General features: G+C 44.2%; 1 protein-coding gene across 1 annotated transcript in view; it reads right to left on the bottom strand.

Annotated features, from left to right (window-relative positions):
* The window catches only part of LOC119405124 (receptor-type tyrosine-protein phosphatase kappa), a 52,220-nt gene that overhangs the window by 12,068 nt on the left and 19,566 nt on the right, over window positions 1-20,586 (bottom strand). Inside the window, exons 6-16 of the mRNA XM_037671920.2 lie at window positions 19,524-19,617; window positions 17,559-17,632; window positions 16,352-16,515; window positions 16,127-16,214; window positions 14,923-14,999; window positions 14,810-14,846; window positions 12,916-13,013; window positions 10,725-10,990; window positions 8,784-8,919; window positions 7,112-7,261; window positions 4,169-4,268 (exon numbers count right to left, since the gene is read on the bottom strand). Of these exons, the coding sequence (XP_037527848.1) occupies window positions 4,169-4,268; window positions 7,112-7,261; window positions 8,784-8,919; window positions 10,725-10,990; window positions 12,916-13,013; window positions 14,810-14,846; window positions 14,923-14,999; window positions 16,127-16,214; window positions 16,352-16,515; window positions 17,559-17,632; window positions 19,524-19,617 (1,284 nt within the window). The remainder of the gene's footprint in view (window positions 1-4,168; window positions 4,269-7,111; window positions 7,262-8,783; window positions 8,920-10,724; window positions 10,991-12,915; window positions 13,014-14,809; window positions 14,847-14,922; window positions 15,000-16,126; window positions 16,215-16,351; window positions 16,516-17,558; window positions 17,633-19,523; window positions 19,618-20,586) is intronic.

The following is a 20,586-nucleotide window of genomic DNA, read 5'->3' as shown; positions in this document are numbered from 1 at the left end:
AAGTGCATGAAACCGTTGACGCATGCAGCTTCCATGTAAAAGTGACGTTCCCAACCTGGGCACTTTTGTTATACAAGCAAGCGCCTAGAGAGAAAGTACAAAGGGTAACTTCTCGAAGCTGACCATGTATAGAACGTTGAAACAGATCCAACAGGTCGATTCGGGCTCTACCAACCCCGAAGTTCCCTCGCGTGTTCGTCCTTCATGTTATATTCATACGCGCACGCCGTGCAGTGTTATTCTGGGACCATTTCACCCATAGGTTGCGCAGGACAGGGGGAGGGGTGCAGGAGAAGCGCCTCCCCCCTCCCCTTATATCATCTAAGGGGGAGGGGTGCGCAAAGTCTGCTTCATACTTTTACACAGCAGGGCCTCTCCTGTCATTGTTTACAGAGCAGGGTTATGGCCACGCCGGTTTCAACGATGAAGACGACCAAAGGCCCCTGATGTTGCATTCCGGGAACTGTTAACTCCCATAGAGCCATGCAGGGACCAAAGGCAGGCCTCATTTTCGAAGGCTTCATGTTCATTTATTTATCAGTTGTGAAGCATTTTGGATGACGAAACTTTGACCCCTCCCCCCCCCCCCCCTCCACGCGAATGGTGATTCCTCCGAACACCTAAGATTCCACCAACTTTTTATGACTTGGTCGGAGATGGCCGTCCACGACGTCGGCGATCGTCTCGGAGGCCTTCCTTTGTTACGCTAAAGTTTGATGTCAGTTACGAGATAAAAAAACTGGAAGTGCAGTGTTTCTGAGTTTCTCGTCGCGCCGTCGCAGCCAGCACGCCCATAGTTAAATCCCGGATCAGTTCACGCAATGAACTTGCCTTTCCTCAAATCGATTTTTTTAATTTTTCAGAAGAACAGTTTCTGGAGAAACACATCGTCTAAAAGTTGTTAAGGACTGTTTGGCTAAAAGTTGTTGTGGACTCTATGGACTGTTTCGAGTGGTTGGAAGAAATATATATATAGCTTCTGAGCCAACTCACTAACTGAATTGAGATTGGTCGACGACAATGCTGCATCTTTTATTCTTCTTGAAGTTGACGCGTGTTATATCGAATTGCAAGTGGTAGCCGGATGTGGAGACCGGGAGGGACTGACGAGACTTGAGGAAGGAAAGAGAGATTGAAAGACGAGGAGTAAAAACGCGCATTATTATTATTATTATTATTATTATTATTATTATTATTATTATTATTATTATTATTATTATTATTATTATTATTATTATTATTATTATCATTATTATTCTGTACTTCTCAATTGTGTAAATTTTCGAATTCCGCGTAAGTTAACCAGAGAGAACAGACCGTTTCATGTACCCGCCTGCTTCTTCCAGCACTCTACCGTTCACAGAATACAAAGTCTCTATAATGTTAATTTTCTTGATCTTGACGTTTTTCATAGCCCACAATCATTGTTTTTATCCGAGCTTTGCACTGTTTTGACATAGTGTGGCACAATGTACAAAGTCTTCCCTTCTCAGTCTTTCCACATAGTTGTATATATGCAATCTAATTTTTTATGCCCCGTCAATATTTCTCGTGTTGTCTTATTTTACTCCTCCCCTTTTGTGTTCATTTCTCTTTTTCTACGTGTTTTCGCTCTTTTTATTTCTGAAAACTGTCTGTATTGTATTGTTTATTTTTATTGTTTTTTTCTTGCGTGCGCCAGCACAAAGACCTTACGGTTGTTCCTGGGCACGTTAAATAAATCATTGATTGATTGATTGATTGATTATTATTATTATTATTATTATTATTATTATTATTATTATATTATTATTATTATTATTATTATTATTATTATTATTATTATTATTATTATTATTGGTTGTTGTGTTGTTGTTGTTGCTGCTGTTGTTATTGTCATTAGTACTAGTATAATCTTCTTGCGTGCGCTAGCACGACAACCTTCCGGTTGCTCCTCGGCACGTTAAATGGTTGATTGATAGTGGACAGCGTGCATGAGGTCTGCTTCACCTCCACCATGGGCCGGCCCGGCTACGCTCCCTTACTTTATTGTTTACGCACTAACGCACAAACGCGAAAAATACATGGGACCGTAGACATACGCAGCTTCGTTGTAAAGTGACCTTCTGAACCTGTGTACTTATTTACAGCGAAGTTGGGACAGCGAGTTTTACGTGCGTTGCACTTTAGGGTTCCGGCTTGTCGTCCACCCGCCGTCTCACGTCGCGTGGTCACGCATTGACCAATATAGGTCTATAACAAGGCTAACAATGCTCAAAACCAGTGCAAGATAAACTAACAAGGTCTGAAGTAATATAAGCTACGGAAATAACCGAGAATTACACGCAATAATTTACCTCAAATTACGAAAAACGCTTCTGAAACATCCTGCTGATACCCGCGCCGCGTGGGCGCCACCGCCTCGGCAAGCGCGCGATTGTGAAGGGAATCGCTGGGTTGCCCGTGCTATACGCACTTGGTCAGGTTTCACGGTAGTGGAGCTGCACTTAACCGCAGGATTTAGAGCTACACCACGAACTACACAAGAACTACAATAGCATTACATTAATCACAGAATTAGCGGTGGATTAGAGCAGAATTAGTGCTACATTAGGCGCTGGATTTAGAGCATGTTTAGAGTTCTTGTTTTAGTCGTGTTTTGTGCGAACAGGCGAGCTCGGTATCTATACTGGCCACTTAACTTGCGTCAGAGTCTAAAGGTGTTTACCTGAAAGGGATATTTTTAATATTACAAACAAAAAGAGGATTTCTCTGCGCGACGCATGATCAGAGGAAACCTTAATTTCAAGGCTTTATTGGCTTATGCCCCGCACATATTGTTTCTAAGATTGCATTCTACTTGATCATCTGTGGAGGGCGGCTATATCTATCAAGAGCCAAATTTATAACGCGCCGCGAGTGCAATGTAACATTCGTAGTTTCGGGGTACCGTCTGTGGTAATAAACTTTCATAAACACAAATATCGATTATACGTGTTGCTTCCGCGTCATTTCATGTTTTGTGTCCATGTAACTGAAGTAGGTTTTGTCAATCTCGTAAAGCGTATGTCTAGCTAGCAAATGTTATGTTGAATTGTTATTGATGCAAACCGTCCCTGTTATAATAAATTTTTCTAAGCCATTAAGCTCACTCATACATTTTAATTCTCTTTCTGTAGGACTCTCAATCCGTAGTACGTATTACCCTAAATCTTCTAACATTTATAGAGCTCAGCACTTAGGCGCCCGTTCCTGCGTTGAGTGGCGTCGCCGTTGGCGTTGTCGGCGTCGGCGTAACTGATAGAACGAACGATGACGAAAGAGAGCGAAGGAGCACAGCGGCGTATGAGAGAGGGCGATAGCGAGGAGATCGCGAGGAGGAGAGAACCGCAGTGGGAAACGCTCGTGCGAGACGAGCACGTGACTCCGAGCAACGCTCCGAGTGACTCGTCGCGAAGTGCTGCAAATGAAATACCAAAAACAAAAACCTGATAGACGCTAAGCGATCCAGACGCATAACTACAGACGTAAAACGGCGTTTGTTTGTTTGTAAAGCACAAAACATCTTCAATTACTACTCGTGGTAAAATCGAAAAGGAAATTCTGTTCTGGGTGGCGAGAATCAGATTGTGATGTGGCTTTACATACACAGTGCTAAGCATACATCGTCACAATGATCATCATTTTGCCGTCACAGCAATGCATGTAAAGCAGCAAGGCTCAATCATAAAATGATTAAGGAAGCAACGCGTAAGCTTAAGGCAATATTTTGCTGCTGTCATCCCCTTCGACCCCATTAGGCACATGAAACACCGTTTCAGGTAGCGGCTAATGGCCCCATAAAGGGACGCTGCAGGTTTGAACAAGGGTTGTAATGTGACCTTGTTGGTGAATCATTTGAACATCTTTGATGTACCGTGAAATGAAACGCCGACATGAGAAGGCACATAAGTGCCGTGTTCTTATGTGTCTTCTCGTGTCCGTGTTTCGTTTTATGTTCGAAACCTCGAGCGTGGTCTCCGCGATTGGCCCCGGCAGGCGCGCCGTTGTAACGGCACGCTGCCGCAGCTAATCGCGGGGGGCACGTCTTGAGCATAAGAATTGCCGACTCAGTCGCATTCACGCGAAGAATTGTCAGCTGTTTCATCGTTAACAATTTTATCTTTGTATAAGATACGTATCAGCTCACCAGCAAGCACTGAAGCGTCCCGGCTTTTTCTTAGGTTTGCAGGGTCGCTTGCTGCTGCGAAGTCTGCAGGCGTAAACCACGGTTTGAGAGACTTGAGTTCCTAAAAAAGCAGTTGAAAAGTAAGAACGTCAGCTTCCCTTTATAATCTCGAGAAAAGTAAAATTCATTGGCTTTCATAAATTTTCATAGTAAATAAATCGATATCTACGCTGTCCGAGCACCGGTATGCTCGAAGTATTTTACAAGACAACTAATCAGAGACTAATGGTACGGAATAACTTGATTAGGTCCCATTTACTGGGTGGAACATGCCCCAGTTCTATCCAGTGTGAAATCAGCAAAGAGCGGAGCTGCTGTTCTCCGGTGTTTCTCTTGTGAATGTAACAGCGATGCTATTCTTAGTCGAGGCTTCCCCGTCCGTTGGCGTAGCGCTGGTCACGTGTTCTTGGCGGCGTGGCGAGAGTGGGCAAGGGCGAGAGTGCTCCAAGATGGGCAAGGGCGAAGCTCTGTGGAAAGGGTGAACCAATGAGAGGCGCACAAATATGGCCGAGGGTGAGTCTGACGAAGGAGGGCATCAGCTTCGCCGTTACGACAGTGTTTGCAAAGTGTAGCTGTCCCCACTTTTCTGCGATGTTTTATGATTTTGCGTGGCCCCTGCTACAGTGACTTTAGGCCCTATTCACGCTCGAGTGGCGCTTGCCCGTTTAAATGTGCGGCTATCGCTTCATGCGTAACTCGAGACAGCTGTGCCACCTATGGGTGTATCTGAGAACAGGGGCGTGACTACCCTGGACACGCATCTGTCGTCCGGCCCAGCTCTAGAACCTTTGTTCTGTTAATAGTAGATTGACAGTAAACAAAGCTCGTTCGTGCAGGTCTGTGAACCTTTCACAAGTACCCTTGTGATTGCAATAATCGGTGTAAATGAAACGTCTTTCGTTCTCTGCAAGGGGCCCACGTAACCAGTACCAATCCATATATGCGTCGAACTGTACTCATTATAAAAGTGGGTGTCTCAGTTATTCGACTATCCTCGAAATAGCGATTCCAGGTATGATTTCCTCCCACGAGGCTTCTTGAGAAATTCGTACGGTACGGTATACATACGCACGTGGTAAAGACGTAACCTGGGCATTCACATATCCCGCTATCTCGATGTAACCGTCACCGAGTGAGCGCCGCCAATGTCTTTGAGAAGTTACAACGTCTGAAAGGCCATCAGTAGTTAGTGGAGCCCGATCGCAAATATTATAAATCACTTCGCCGGATATGGAGTCGGCTTCTTGCACTCGGAACAGCAAAGAGATCTCAATCATATGTTATGCGTCAATTTTCTGCTCTTTGTTTTTGCACGTGTTGCTGTGGGCAAATTTGAGCAAACTGTACTTTGGATACGCCATTTCTTAGTGTTCTACGCTAATGAATGAATGAATGAATGAATGAATGAATGAATGAATGAATGAATGAATGAATGAATGAATGAATGAATGAATGAATGAATGAATGAATGAATGACAAGCCGGAAAACCACGATCGATGCTGCAGAGCACGTTTTGACTTAAATTGTCTTCAAGTACCTTAGCCAAAATGTCGGCTGTACCAACATCCGTTTATTTCAAAGTCGTTATCTAGTTCAAGCCTTTATTATACTAGCAATATATTTCTTGAATGAAAACAGTCGTATATATCATCTACTACAAACGATAGCATTTATTACCTAGGTTTGAAGACTGAACAACAACGTTTATTTACCACTGAATACAGTTAGGCCTCTTTATAACGAACACTGTAACGGCGAATAAACGGTTATAGCGCATTAAATACGAACATTGCATGGTCACGCTTCATTTCAGTGGCGTTTATTCTCGCACGAGGCTTGAAACTCAAAAGGTAGCACAAAAAGCAAAATAAATATTGAAAGACAATTCACAGCCACAGTCTTTCTTTTTATATGTGGATCCGACATTAAAAACATGGTTTAAAAAGTTGTGGAAATTTCGGTCATCCAGCTAAAACAGTGGGCATATTAAACAAGGAGACAGCTAAGGGTCACCTCGTTTATCGTAGGTTTCAAGACTAGAATAACACGTTTTTATATACGGAATTTTTCCGCGAGCAAGTTTCCCGAATTCTTAAAGGGGTACTGACACAAAAATTTTGGCCTCGCGTTTTTTTGATGCAATGTGTTGCTGGGGGCCTGTTAGTCATAACACGGCACATCGTTTGCTGCAGCGCGCGACAGATAATTAATTACAGGCTCCTCATTACTGACCAGTGTCAGTTTCGGTTTCAAAAACGACAAGCCTCCGGGTGCAACTATCACCACCTAGCGGCTGCAGCGCTCGATCACGTCAGCACACAGAAGTGTGACGCACTTCCGCGCTGTTCGCGTCGTCTCCTCGCATTCGCACGCTTGCCGCACGTGCTGCGCGATGTCGTCGCCATCATCGTCCTCGTTGTCGTCGTCCTCCTCATCGTCGTCTGTTGGCGACGATTTCCTTGAGACATCAACAGCGCAGCGGCGAGCGCGTCAAAACAAAAATGGCGGCTACGACGTCATCACAACTTGTTGTACCGGCTACAACGGTTACGTAGGGGAAGTAGGGGGGTCACCTCGGGTCACCTCCGAGGGTGTCAATGCAATAGGTGCGCCCTGTAATGCTGGATCGCGCACGCGAACTTCAATATTCATATAAAATACCTTCCAAGCTTTATTCGCTGTCGATATTTCGCAGATGGTACACGCACGTACACGGAAATCGATCCAGCAGGCTATCTCGGCCGCGAAATTTTGTGTCAGTACCCCTTTAAGCCAATTCTTATCTCTTATTTATGGTGCCGACGTTCTTTCGTTATAACGAAGTTCGACTGTATGTTTTAATGGATCACCATGTGTCCAGGTGTTTGTGAAGAGAACCAGCATGTTTCCTCAAGGCTCCTCACCTCAAACTCCTTGGCTATGTTGCTCTTTCCCGTCGCCTCGTCCACTGAGATGAGCTCCCGGTAACGGTCGAAAAACTTGCTACAGGGAACGCTGTGGTCCCGGATGCACACGCTCTCCATTAGGGCTCGATGTACGAAGTTGTATTGCTCCTGGAATCACGAGAAATTAACTTCGTTGCCAATATGCAAGAGCAGACCTCATCCAAAGCAAAACCTTTAAATATCACCTCCAAAATCAAATCCTCGAATAGCCTAATTTCAATGCGCGCTCAACAGAATGACAACTCCATCAGCTGAATGCTCACTGGAAGTTCTAGATTCCTGGGAGCCAGTCCTTGCAAGCCTTCTTGCAATCTAAAATAAGGCAGTCTAAATTAAGACAGTCTACATTAAGATAACCGCAGAGGAACCGTACTCACATATATTTCTCAGCTTTGACTTTCTGGGTATCGGCAGTGAACGCTGATATATGTGTGTACGCGTATCACTTGTTCTGTCATTGCTCCTTGCTTTCGTTACTATTTTCTCCATTTCCCTCTCCCAACGAGTAGGGTAGCAAGCCAGGTAAAACCTGGGTAACCTCCCTGTCTTTTTTGTGCCTGTTTTCTCTCTCTCTCACACACACGCACTATCTCTGCATAGGTTCTTTGTTTTTGCCCACGCAATGTAAAAATGTTTTTTTTTTATCCGGCTCGTTGACCCGGATATTGTGAGCGCTCGCTCTTTCAGCAATATCTGTTATTCGTGAGAAAATTTCACAAATCTTTTTTGTGCCAGGCTTCATAACAGCGCCATAGATCGAAAGTCGTCGTTCGTAACACGAACTTTTTTGTAATTGAATTACTTGCCTCAAATATTCTAACCGCAAAATTAAAACCTCTCAGTGCTCAAGCCAAATTCAGGATGCAGAAATCGTTCATCATATATATATATATATTTCTTTTTCTTTTTTGCCTGCATGTGGTGACGTGCTGTGGCGTACCTCGTTGCCTTCCTCGGAAAGGCTTCAGACTTACGTATTCCCTCGCAAATGTTGGGGACCGTTATCTCGATACCTATTGGCATTGCCTGAATTAAGGGTTGCCAGTTCGCTGAAGTGACTTATTATACATTCGTCAGTGAAACTTGAGAGCAAATGAGCCCCTGCGTTTATTGAATACCTTGTTTGGTCTCCTACAAATACATAACAGCAAATATTGTCTTAAAAATTGCCAAAATTTGCGTGTTTTTTTTTACCCTATACAGTGCATTGACATACATTCTCGAGCAACTAGAACAGATTGCGGTCATATACACAATTAAAAATTATGCCTTTTTTGTTACCAGCTTCCTATACGAGCTTTGTGACTATGGGTCCCTACTGCTGTATGTTTGCATTTTGTGTGCAAATTAACGTATGATTATCAGTACTTACGTAACTGCGGTATGCCATTGTAACGTCCAAATATATTAATAAACAATAAGGCCAAAAATAATTCATTAATGCATATATGCATGAAATTTAACGTTTCTTCAAATAGAGTCCTATACGTGGGAATTAAGAACTCACCCAAAAAAGTAGCAAGTACACTTTTTTTCTACTTTTTTAGAGTCTAGGGTAAAACGGTGTGACAGAAATCATCCGCCAAAACGCTATATTGCGAACCATTTGGAATTTTAATGCAAGACTTACCAACGTCTCGACAACATTCATCCTGTTTTGACGCATGGCTGACAGCTGGCCGATGACGTCCACCACGCCCTCAGCTTGAGCCTGCTCTATGAGGTTCTCCAGCAGGATATACGCGCCAGTACGACCTACGCCGGCACTGCAAAACAAATACGTATATCTGCATCTTACAAACGCGAATTAATGAAGGAATAATGAGTGAACGCGAACACACTACCTGCATTGTTGTGCATAAGCTGCTGCTCAATGATATATTTCTGGTTTATGACAACCAGTTCTACCTTCATTGTAGTGGACATCCACCTGCACAAAAGTTCTGAGCTGGGCTAGTTTGTTTGCGCTAATCACTTTGCCTCATCTGTTCACCTGCCCCGCCTTCAGCGCTTAGTCACGGTCGTCACTGTTGTGGATGCTGAATTCATAGTAGGAACCAATTATAACGTGAACTGCTGTAATGATCTAACTTCTTTTCTGAAAACCGATTCGTGAATTGTGCGGCGTAAATCATGTGCAGTCGACGTAGTACACGCAAAAAACAAAACGAACTGTAGGAGCCTTTGACCTATCGGGAAAATGGGTGCAAGCCAAGCTTGCCGTGTCCATGTCTGATGTAGCACTTTTCTTTCTTTCTTTCTTTCTTTCTTTCTTTCTTTCTTTCTTTCTTTCTTTCTTTCTTTCTTTCTTTCTTTCTTTCTTTCTTTCTTTCTTTCTTTCTTTCTTTCTTCGTTTCTTTCTTTCTTTCTTTCCTTTTTTTTCTTGCTCTCTTTCTTTCCTTTTTTCTTGCTCTTTCTTTCCTTCTTTCGTTCTTTCTTACCTTCATTCTATCTTCGTTTCTTTCTCTCTTTCCTTCTTTCGTCCTTTCTTTCTTTCTTTCTTTCCTTCTTTCTTTCTTTCCTTCTTTCCTTCTTACTTTCCTTCTTTCCTTCTTCCTTTCTTTCCTTCTTTCTGCGTTTCTCTCTTTCCTTCTTTCTTCCTTTCTTTCTTTCCTTCTTCCTCTCTTTCCTTCTTTCTGTCTTTCTTTCTTTCCTTCTTTCTCTCTTTCCTTCTTGCTTCCTTTCTTTCTTTCCTTCTTTTTTTCTCTTTCTTTCTTTCTGTCTATCGCATTGCGCAATGCGGCCTCCTAACTGTTTCCCTCCTCCATGCCGGGCATAGGACTTTCATCCACGGGCTTAGCAGCGCAACACTTCAGATGCCACAGGCAACAAGGACGGTTACGCGTTCATATCTAGTCTACAATGAAATGTGGCAACGTGCAATAAGACATCCCCTCAATAAAACACACGATTGCCATATTAGAAACGGCCGATCGCCGACAAGCCTATGATCGAGAGTGTGTCAATTAATGGCAAACTTTGATTATTAGAAACGTCGGTCACGTACAAATGCGCATGCGACCGGCGAACCTTCGAGGGCCGCATATCTGTGCGCTCGCCAGCACCGGGTTTTCCGCACCCGACGCTGCCACCTAAATCTGTGAGTTTTCTGAAGTGCTTAAAGCCATTTCTCCTGCAAGGGAGCACGATGCTCCCAACAAAGCAGAATGAAACTCTTTCAGCCTTCTTCCTGTTTTTTTTTTAATACAATACGGTTAGAGAGCTCATTTCACAGAAATGTTGGGGTTGGTGGCGTCGCCGGCGGCGTCTTTGGTTGTGAGCGAAAAAGCAGCGTTGGCCGTGAGCAAAAATTAGAGGTAGATGCAAATAAAGATAAGAGCCGGAGGGCGTTTCCATTTTGGTTTTCCTTGAGGCACAGTTTAGGTCTCCACCGATGAGCGAAGGCAGGCTAGCGATTGGGAAGGCGATAGCGTGTGTGTGTGTGTGTGTGTTGTGCGCGCATGCGTGCGTGCGGATATTGTTATCGCTTTCAACTCTTAAAGGCGAAGCTTAAGCCTACCTCCATTTTTTTGTGTGGTAGCGGGAGAGTGCACTCGTTTCGCATCCTTACCTGCAGTGCACCACCACCGGTGCCTCGTTGAACGTCCTGTACTGGTTGACCTTCCGCCGGAATGTGAGCAGCGTGTTGGGGTAGAGGGGCACTCCGTGGTCGGGCCATGAGGTGAGGTGGAAGTGTTTCACCTCGCGCGTGTTGTCGGCCAGCGTCATGTGCAGCTGGTGGACGCAGTACTCTGGGAAGGTCTCCTCCGCGATAAAGTGAACCTGAACGTCTCCGTAGGTGGCCGTCTTCTCCGGCCAGTATTTCTCGCACTTGGTCTGCGATAGTCAACCGGTGGTTAAGAAGTTGTTAGTTCCCTTGTCAGTGGAGCGTAACTGCGCTAAACAAGGAATCCAACTGGCTTGTAGTTAGAGATATTTATAATTAGAAAGAGACTCAACGACTATTTAAACCAGAAATGAGGAAGAAAAAACGAAGGTTAATGTGGTTTAATTCTCGACGGATAATTTTTGTATACAGCAGTACAACTAAACGTTAAGCAAGTTGCTGTCTATTCATATTCAAGTCGTAGCACACACCGACGATAAGACCTGCCATGGTGTTCTAGTGGTCATGGTGCTCGACTACTGACCCCAAGGTCGCGGAGTGGGATCCCGGCTGCGGTGTCCGCATTTCGATAGAAGCGAAATGCTAGAGGCCCGTGTACTTAGATATGGATGCGCGCTAAAAAACACCAGATGGTCAAAATGTTCCGGAGCCCTCCACTACGGCGTCCCTCATAATGATATCGTGGTTTTTGGGCGTACAACCCGAACCATTATTGCATTATTACCAACGACAAGCACACAATGAGCATTACGACTAATTTGATTTATTTAGCTTTGCCGTGGTTTGTTACAAATGGTTCTTCATAATGAGACATTCATGCAGTCATGCAATAATTATGTAATTATATTTTGCTGCAGCAGTAAAGTATGACCAGAGGTATAAATTTGGTATTGCTTCATCTTTTGTTTTATTTGTTCATCTTCTTGCTTCAAGTATATGGCACACTATGTTTAGTCGCGAATGCAGTCAATCTGTACTTACTCGCCAGCAAGAGATCTTTCTGAACAAGGTTATGACCAATGCAGTATAAACACCACATGTACTTGAAAATGGATCGGAGCCAGATAAGCAATTTCAAACACTTCTCGACGCCAACACTGTCAGGAATTGTGAAGAGCAGATTTACACCACCTCATTGGGAGTTCCTCAGTTTTCTCGCGAGGAAGATCGAACATCCAACGCCAGCCGCGCGACGACATAAGAACCTTAGGAAATGGGCTACAATCAAATGATGAAGGACAAAAAGCGCTCCCTAAATATGCTAGTATAAGTGGCCTTTTTGGAGTGGTGTAGAAGCGGTCGATTATCTCGAGCGAGAGCGACACTATTGGACATTTAGCGAAGATAGATGCAACTCTACGCACACGATGAATTAACAAGAACTGGTACCAGCTTAACATCCTGACGCTGTTGGCCCAACAGTCCCTTCCCTACCTCATCCCAACTGCGGTCGAGAGCCGTCCTTTTCCATGAAATAAAGGTGCAGATCATTCATTGTAGCTTACAGAGTAGTGCCGGCTGTGCCTGCACCGACTCATACTAAATATTTTGGAAGGCAACGTGTACGGCAAATAGATTACGCATATTCTGGACGAAATATCAGCATATCACCTATTGCAAACAGATGAATCATTGGTGAACCGCTCCACCAAACCGTCATATTCTTCTTAAGGGCTCGGACATCCCGCGTTGTCGAGCACTGATGACGACAGCTGGATTGTTCAGCGTGGCTTTGGATACGTGAGAATAAAAGACGACGAATAGAAACAGCGCTAGACACGGGACGAGAAGAGGACACATACACGGCGCTGAACTAACAACCAATGTTTATTGCAAAAACGAGTGCAATATGTAGGACACAGGTGTCTGCGCAGAAACACGGAACATACACCAAAGTGCACATCCATGTGATAAGGCCAAACTGCAAACATTATCAAGAGCCTGTCAAATCAGTGGACCTCAGATATCTAATTTCACAGCCAGGAAGCGAAATTGAGGGTACGCTAACACAAGAAACATCAGAACCAACATGCAGAACCAACCAGCCCAATCAAGCACATTGTTAGAGAATAAAAGAGCTTAGCCAATCAGCCGGCATTACGTATTTTCGTATAGGCAAGTAGGTGACGGATACCTTCCCATTTTCTACGAGGCCGGTGAGCATTACAATCTTGCACACGTTCTCCTGCCACACCATGCGCCAGAAGTCGTGCACGGTGTGCGGTTTAGGGCCTGCGTGGAAAAAGATTGAAATTTTAGCGGAAAGACGACTAATAGCAGAGTTCTTTAATCATACGAGCTGACGAAACTCCCCATAGGCCCCTTGTATCAAAATCTGGACACGCCATTGGCCGAAATCGCAGGGGGTCTTCTGATTGTCACGCCGTCTGTTGACCAAAATATAAACTAATAAACGCTCGACGACGCCAGCGCTCCTTGCGGCGTTGAGCAACTCTAGTGTTTTGTATCGCTGCTCCCAGATAGCGCGACAATCTGCAGGCACCCGCAGAATTGACCATGGGCGTGTACAAGTTTCGGAACGCAGTTTCGCAACTGGTATGATTGAAGAACTCTTGACTAATACCTCTCTGCGCTAACAATGGATGAGTAGATTCACATAACTGAATCAAGTGGGAAAAAATGTCGTATGTATGACATTGCCATTTATTTTTGTATATGCTGCCGTAAAAAATGCATTTTCTTCTAACTTGCGGATGTCTTGTGATAGGTTAGCTTTTTGTACTGTTAGATTTCATATCTTCGAGTTAAATGTATATAATCTTTGTTCTTAAGGTCATGAAATACTTTACGCAAAACGTGGGGCCGTGGTGCAGAAATAAAATAAGACAATAAAATTGAGACAGAGCTAATCTCGCGATGATTGTGCACATGCAAAGTGGCAGCGCACCTTTTTGCAGTCTATACTCTCAGTTACATTCTGTACTTTGGAAATAGCTGCTAAAAAAGGTTAGTTCCAATGCGTACCCGCTTGCCAAAGTGCTACCAAAGATGAGGGCGTTTTCGCGTTCGGGTGCCATAAACCAAACTTTCAGTAGAGTGTATTAAAACAGGAGAGTGCTCGAAATGAGCATCGAAAAGTGAAGCCCAAACAGGGTCAATCCGCTTGCAGCGCTTCGATCGGTAGTCTGCAATTTGTCTTCGTTTAAGAGTTGCGCGCGGCTCTGCCGAGGTTGTTCAGGGGTAGAATGCCCGCTTCCTACTCAAAAGGCCCGGGTTTTAATCGCAGTTGTAGATGGTGGGTTTTTATTCTTCGTGTCACCTTGTATAGCTGTATTGGTTTTCCTTTGTTTCTTAAAAACTAGCTTCACTTGCTACGAGTCGCTTCAAAGAGTAACGCAAGATGTGCAGTAAAATAGAAGAAATTTGACAGTGAGCACAGTTATTTGCAGCGCCACCGCCCAGGAGTGAACGAAAGCGTAAAGTATGGCCTCCGAGACTTTCGCGAATACGAGGCTCGAAACGAGATTTCACATTTTACGTTACTTTTTGTAGCAATACGTAGAAACAGAAGCTAGTTTTGCGAAACAAAGGAAAACCAATACAGCTATAAAAGATGACACTAAGAATAAAAACCCACCATCTACAGCTGCCATTCGAACCCGGGCCTTTTGAGTGGGAAGCGGGCATTCTACCCCTGCACCACTTTGGCGGATCCGCGCGCAACTCTTAAATGACGGCACACTGCAGACTACCGATCGCAGCGCTACAGGCGGATTGACCCTGTTTGGGTTTCACTTTCTGTACATTGGTACTGCGGCCGTTCCGAGCACTCCCCTGTTATAGTACACTCTACTTTCAGTAACGGCTTGCAGGCATGTCCCTCTTGCGCTGTACATTATAGTGTTCAGTGTATTTGACTTCGAGCGACATGCAGAGCGATCCGGTATCTCTCTTTAAAGAGTGAAAGATTATTTTTTTTAGAATATCGCACGCTGTGACTTTGATCTGTTGGGCACGTCATTGATGTGAAAACATAAACACTCGTTCGTGTCATGTCAGGGAAATACCTTGAGTTGCGATGTACCGCTTCGGCCTGCAGTAGCCCTGGAATAAAGAAACGCTGAACATAAAATGAAATAACCCAACGTCCTGTCAGTTAAACAAAATGTTTTGTACTTACGTCGATGTAGCTGGCGTTGATATAATCCGAGAATGGCACGCCAGGTAGGGGCCTGAGTTTCACGCGACTGTGGTCATCTAGAAGACGGATGAAGCGGAGAAAAAGTTAGCCAGTTTTTCAAAATCACACATGATGAGAGTAACACGTAGGCACTGATACATGCTTGCAAGTCACAGCGATATTTATTTATGTTGATTGCCTTAAATCGCTTTCTACGTCTTAGTTTCACATCTTCTACGTATTGCCTGTCTGCGATCGATTACTCAGTAGTTACTTAGGTGTTGACGTTGGCATTATTAACTGTGGAGTTTGATTTATTTGCCGTGGTTCAGTGTTTATAAAACTAACGCTTAATGGTTTTTAAACTCCTCGCTACCTGTGTCTACATTCGTAGGCATGACGAGCAAATTACACAGCAGCCAACTGCTCAGTCTTGTTGAAAATTCGCACCCTTGTCGCCCAGATTGTCGTTTACTCATACTTCAGCCATACAGTAGAACTACACATGCGTGGCCGGTGTGTCAATAAAACAAAACAGCAGTGGACAGATTGCGCAGCTCGGGGCTGCTTAGGTCTAACAGCTGAAAGTTTTACGATTCATATTACGATTCATATTTGCTTATCATGCAAAGTAATGTGAACAGAAGTTATGTTATTGGTCTTTGGCAATCATTCACAAAATATTTGAAGCACCGAAAGCCATAATTCGCATTTATCGGCAGCGTTATTGCCATATTTGCAACTAAAATGCCCGTTTGTCGACACCCATTTCTGCACTTTGGAAACCTACTTTTTTGGGGGGGGGCGGAACGTTCTTTCTTGGCACTTGTAGAAGCACGTGGAATAAGATTTCGCAAACCGCTTATCTTTCTCTTGCTTATATCTTTGTTCGATATTGAAGACGTTAAACGTGATTTCTTTGTAGTTATCGATAACCCAAATTATGATACGTGTGTCCGGGTTGTACGTTGATATGTAGCTGCATGGGTATACCTTGATTTTGCTGAATGTATGACCCACCTTCAGTACGATGATGTGCGTGCAGCGTGGTTCGAGGGCATCAACCTATTAGTTGTGTTTGTGTCGGGACAATTTGTATACTATAGGGCTTTCGTTTTACTAAGTGGATGACGTTGACCTGCGCGTCTCTAAATTCCGGCTTTGAAATCTCGCCTTCACCGAGCTGTAGATATGCCGCACTCACAGGCCAATAAATTGCCGTAGCGGTTCTTGATCTTGTTCTCGGTCCTCTGCGCTTCAATCGTCGGGTACTGGCGACCCTTGTGCTGGTTCTGAAATCAATTCAGATGAATCACTGTCACGAATTGCTTATAAGAAAAAAGACTTCTCAGTTTAGGTGAAGAAAGCTAAACAAGTTCTGAAAGTCTGAAGTGCGCTTCTGACTTCCAGAAGTGAGTTTGCGACTTACAATAAACTCAGACTTGAGGCCATCGCACGCGAGCATTCGCTGCACGTAGTCCTGTAGTTCGGACACGGGCAGCGGTTTCGAGCTGGTGTCGGTGCCGCTGCCGCCCATTTCTTCCATCTCGAACTCCAGGCCGTCGTTATCGTCAACAATGGACAGACTCGCCGCTTCAGATGAGGAAAAAAATGACGATTAGAAACGTTTAGTTTTGCCATCCAACCTGTATATATGTCCGTGCGAAATGAAGCGATGTTCGAAAGACTGGCAGTTGTGGTTGGTCATATGAAGTGTGAATTGTGGCTATTAGGGCTTGTTGGTTCGGCGTCAGTAACACTTTTTGGCGCATATAACGCAGATACAAAAGAAGACACGTGGTCGTCTCGTGTTTCCTTTCGTGTCCTTGTTATTAGTGCGACTTGTTATCCACGTATGAGCTAAGTCATGACGTGTGAGTTTGTTGGTTTTTTTAATGCTACCATAGCATTTGCACAAAAGTATAATCGAATAGTCAATCCGTATGGCTAGTAAAAGGTTCCATCTGTTGCACGTATTTTAACAAGAAAAAAAAACATGCTGAGATCGACACATGATCGCAAGTCGCAGTTAAGCTGTCACTTATCCATTTTGCTCTTCATGGAACGGTGCACATCAGAATGAAATTCGTTCATATAATCCGACAATATCGAGTGTTCAGTGACGGAAACGCGATAGTGGTAGGCATGGCTCACGGTACGTTTTGCGCCACTAGTGAACACTGTCCCGATGCGTCACACAGGCCGTCTTTTTCAATGGTACGACAAAGTGCAACAGCTCGGCGTCCCTATTACCGGTCGTGGTGGTACGAATGAGCGATGTACGTTCAACGTGAAATGCAACGAGAACTTACTAAATTGCAAGTCAAAATCAAGAATTCTAAGAATGCCTCTGAACTGAAATGATCAAGAAAATTAGGAACGTGCTGCTCTAAGCGAAGGCGGAAAGTGGGCATAGTCGGTATCGAACATAATCCGACATTATTACTAGCGTGAAGGGGATGGGGACCAGAAGAAGGAACAGTTGCTCTAGCGTGGTCCCGTGTACCTTTTTCTCGCCCCTGTCCCCATTACGCTAATAATTACGTCGTATTATGCTCCTGTAAGCTGCGCGCTCATTTATTCCACAACTAAAATACGATTGAAATAATTTACAGAACTGAGTAAAATGTCCTTACCGTCACTGGCAGGCGCAGCGGGTTTCTGAGGGAAAGTTCGTGGCAGCTTGCCTATAATCTTCTTCCGCCATTTCCTTCATACAAAAAAAAACACCTTTTATGAGACTGACGGCAAAGTGTTCCCACCTGCAAAGCGCTGAACGCACACAAGCGGGAAAGGAAAGGTTGTGAACAGGATTTATATCGAATTCTTGCAGTTATACGTGAAATCACTGTGGCGATTTAGCTGTGAATGCAAGAGAAACACGTTTCCTTTATTAGCTTTAATTAGATTTAATTACCTTGATAGCCAACAGCTAACATCAGTCATTGCAAACCAATTATTTCAACAATAACCATTACTAGCGAACTGTAGTCGACACAAACCAGCTGTGACAGCTTAGCGGGTTACATATTGCGCTGCTGAGCTTGAGCGCACCGGTTCGATTCCCAAAAAAGGCGGCTGCACTTCTACAACAGTAAAATGCAGAAACACCCGCGTTCTTATATAGATATAGATTCAGGTGCCCGTTAGGATACCTCAGTTCATCGGAATCATTCCTGTCCCGTACTTACGGCGTGGCTTATATAGTAAAGCTCGTTAATTCGGGTTTTGCAAAACCGGAAGAAATGTCCAAATTAACCGAATGCTGAATTATCGAAAAAAAATCAAGAAAACAATACACAAATGTCAATTACACGAACGCATTCTCGTTTTCTTGAGGAATACGTAAATCACGTACGCCTCTTGTATAAGAGCAAGTGTAAAATCCGGAATTTTTGTCACTCGCAACTTCGTTAACAATGTGACCACGGCTCACAACTTCCGTGTCTTAAATCGAAACGTGCCTGAACCAATGCCTTGTTACGTGCCGTCACGACCAACGCCACCGTGCGGACGTGACGATCATTTTTTCGCCGAAAAAATGGCCGACAACAAATCGTTCGTCTATCACAATGTAGTAAGTGAGTGTGCTATGCCAGCATCCAGACCGCGGCTGAAGCTCTTAATCTTCAACAGCTTACCATGTTTCAGTATTGTGACATTGCGTGCGCATTGGCCGAAGTCGAAACCAATCTATTAAGGGCTGCAACTGCTGTGGGCGAAAACCGTGGTCGTAAAAGACACGATCATATATCGCCCACGCTGTTCTTAAGGCACGCGAGCGGTCTACGTCCAGACTCCAGAGTGAGAACGAAACTGCTGAGCACCGTGTATGGTCCTGAATAAACCTGGCTCGCTAATGCACAATCATGAATGGTCACTACCCAATTCTGAAGGCACGCGGCGAAAACTAAACTAGTGATTGTGTCAGCTTCTTTGACGCCAGTCGCTATCGAGGCGATCATAGATCCCATGCAGTTCATGTGCGCCGACTAAAATAGAAAACGAAACAAATTTGCCGCAGCGGGTGAAGCATTGGTCGCAAACAACGCGATTGTGGTAAGATTGTGGATGACAACCACACCTTTCTGAAGGCCCACGGCTGTTTCGGTTGTTCGCGAACGCCGTTTTCGCTACGGTGCGTATCATTCAAGGCACCTCATGCTTGGTGCGCTTCGAGGATCGTCAAAATTAAGAGTTGCGGCCAAATATGACCTAATTAACGAGGATTTTATGCCATTAAACAATACATACGTTTGCCGTAACCGGATAACACGTCCGAAGTATCCGATTTTTCTAAATAATGGGGGTCGAATTGACCAGCTTTTACTGTAATGGTATCGTGGTTCTTGCACGTACAGCCCCAGAACTCAATTTATTAAGCAAAAGCCAACATATTAGCCAACAACTAGCCAACAGTGATCAACACTTGCAAACAGTGATGCTAATACGCTAGTACACTTTGTAACCCACACTCCTATTAACCAAGCATGTACGGTAGGCCAGCCATAAACTGTCGGTTGGCTTCACATGTACCCATAAGCTGTGTTCCGCATTGTACCACCAAATGCTAACTCAATAAAGAAATTGTCAAAACGTACCAGGCGGCACCGATGAGCACTACCAGAAGGATAACAACGATCACAATGACTGCTATCGGTGTAGATCCGCGCTCTTCAGGTTCTTGCCTTCGAACTGAAATCACATAGAACATGGTAATTTTTTTTAGACGTAATGAACAGAAAGCAATGATATTCCTTCGCATTTTCCGTACAGTTACTCACTGCCGCTTACTGTGTAATGTACTTAAAAGCTGTGAATCGATGTGGATGTCATAGTCAGCAAGGGGTTTGCGTAATCCACATAGCATGCGAAATTACAGCGAAACGGAAGGAAGAACGAAGCGGAAAGACAGGGAGGTTAGCCACTTCTTAAAACGGCTGGCTACTCTGTGCTGGGGGAAGGGGTAAGAGATGTAAAAGATGAGTAGAAGAGAGATATTACAAAAAAAGCAGAGCAAGAAAAGGAAAAAGAGAAAAAAAAAGGAGAATACGACACGACTTAGAGTACTTCTCCATTAGTAAATGCATGCGTTCGAAACGACAAGGTTACTTCTCTATACAGTGACTTGCAGTAACTACTTCCTTTTTCTTTCTCTCTGGTAAGCGTGTTGTTATTATTCTTTTTTCTGAACTGCTTCATCAGTGGCTTAGTACTTACGGCGCTCGTCTACTGACCCGAAGTACGCGTGCTCGGTCCCTACCGTAGCGGTCGCACTATGATAGGCGAAATGCTAAAGGTGCGTGTATGCGTGTATGTTAGAGAACCATAGCTTCTCGAAATTATCCCGAGCACTCCACTGCGACGCCTCTCAGCCTTAGTCGCTTTGGTACGTTAAACTCAATGCACCAACCAACCCATTCCATAACTCAATTTAGTCGGAAGCATGCTGCCTGTATCCTGTCTATAGTTGGGTTCGCAGTTCACACTAGCATCCTGCCTATCTAGTGCATGGGATACGAGTCCACCAGAAGCAATAATATTTATGTACAAACTACTACTGATGCGAGTACGCTTGAATTTTAATCACGTGACACACGTCACGCGCCTTCGCGAGACTTGTTAAAACCACAAGTTTGCAATGGCCGGAGCTTTACCGAAAGA

Source organism: Rhipicephalus sanguineus, chromosome 9, assembly GCF_013339695.2.
Source record: "Rhipicephalus sanguineus isolate Rsan-2018 chromosome 9, BIME_Rsan_1.4, whole genome shotgun sequence".
In the NCBI taxonomy this organism is placed as follows: Eukaryota; Metazoa; Arthropoda; class Arachnida; order Ixodida; family Ixodidae; genus Rhipicephalus; species Rhipicephalus sanguineus.
This window is presented reverse-complemented; position numbering and strand designations above follow the sequence as displayed.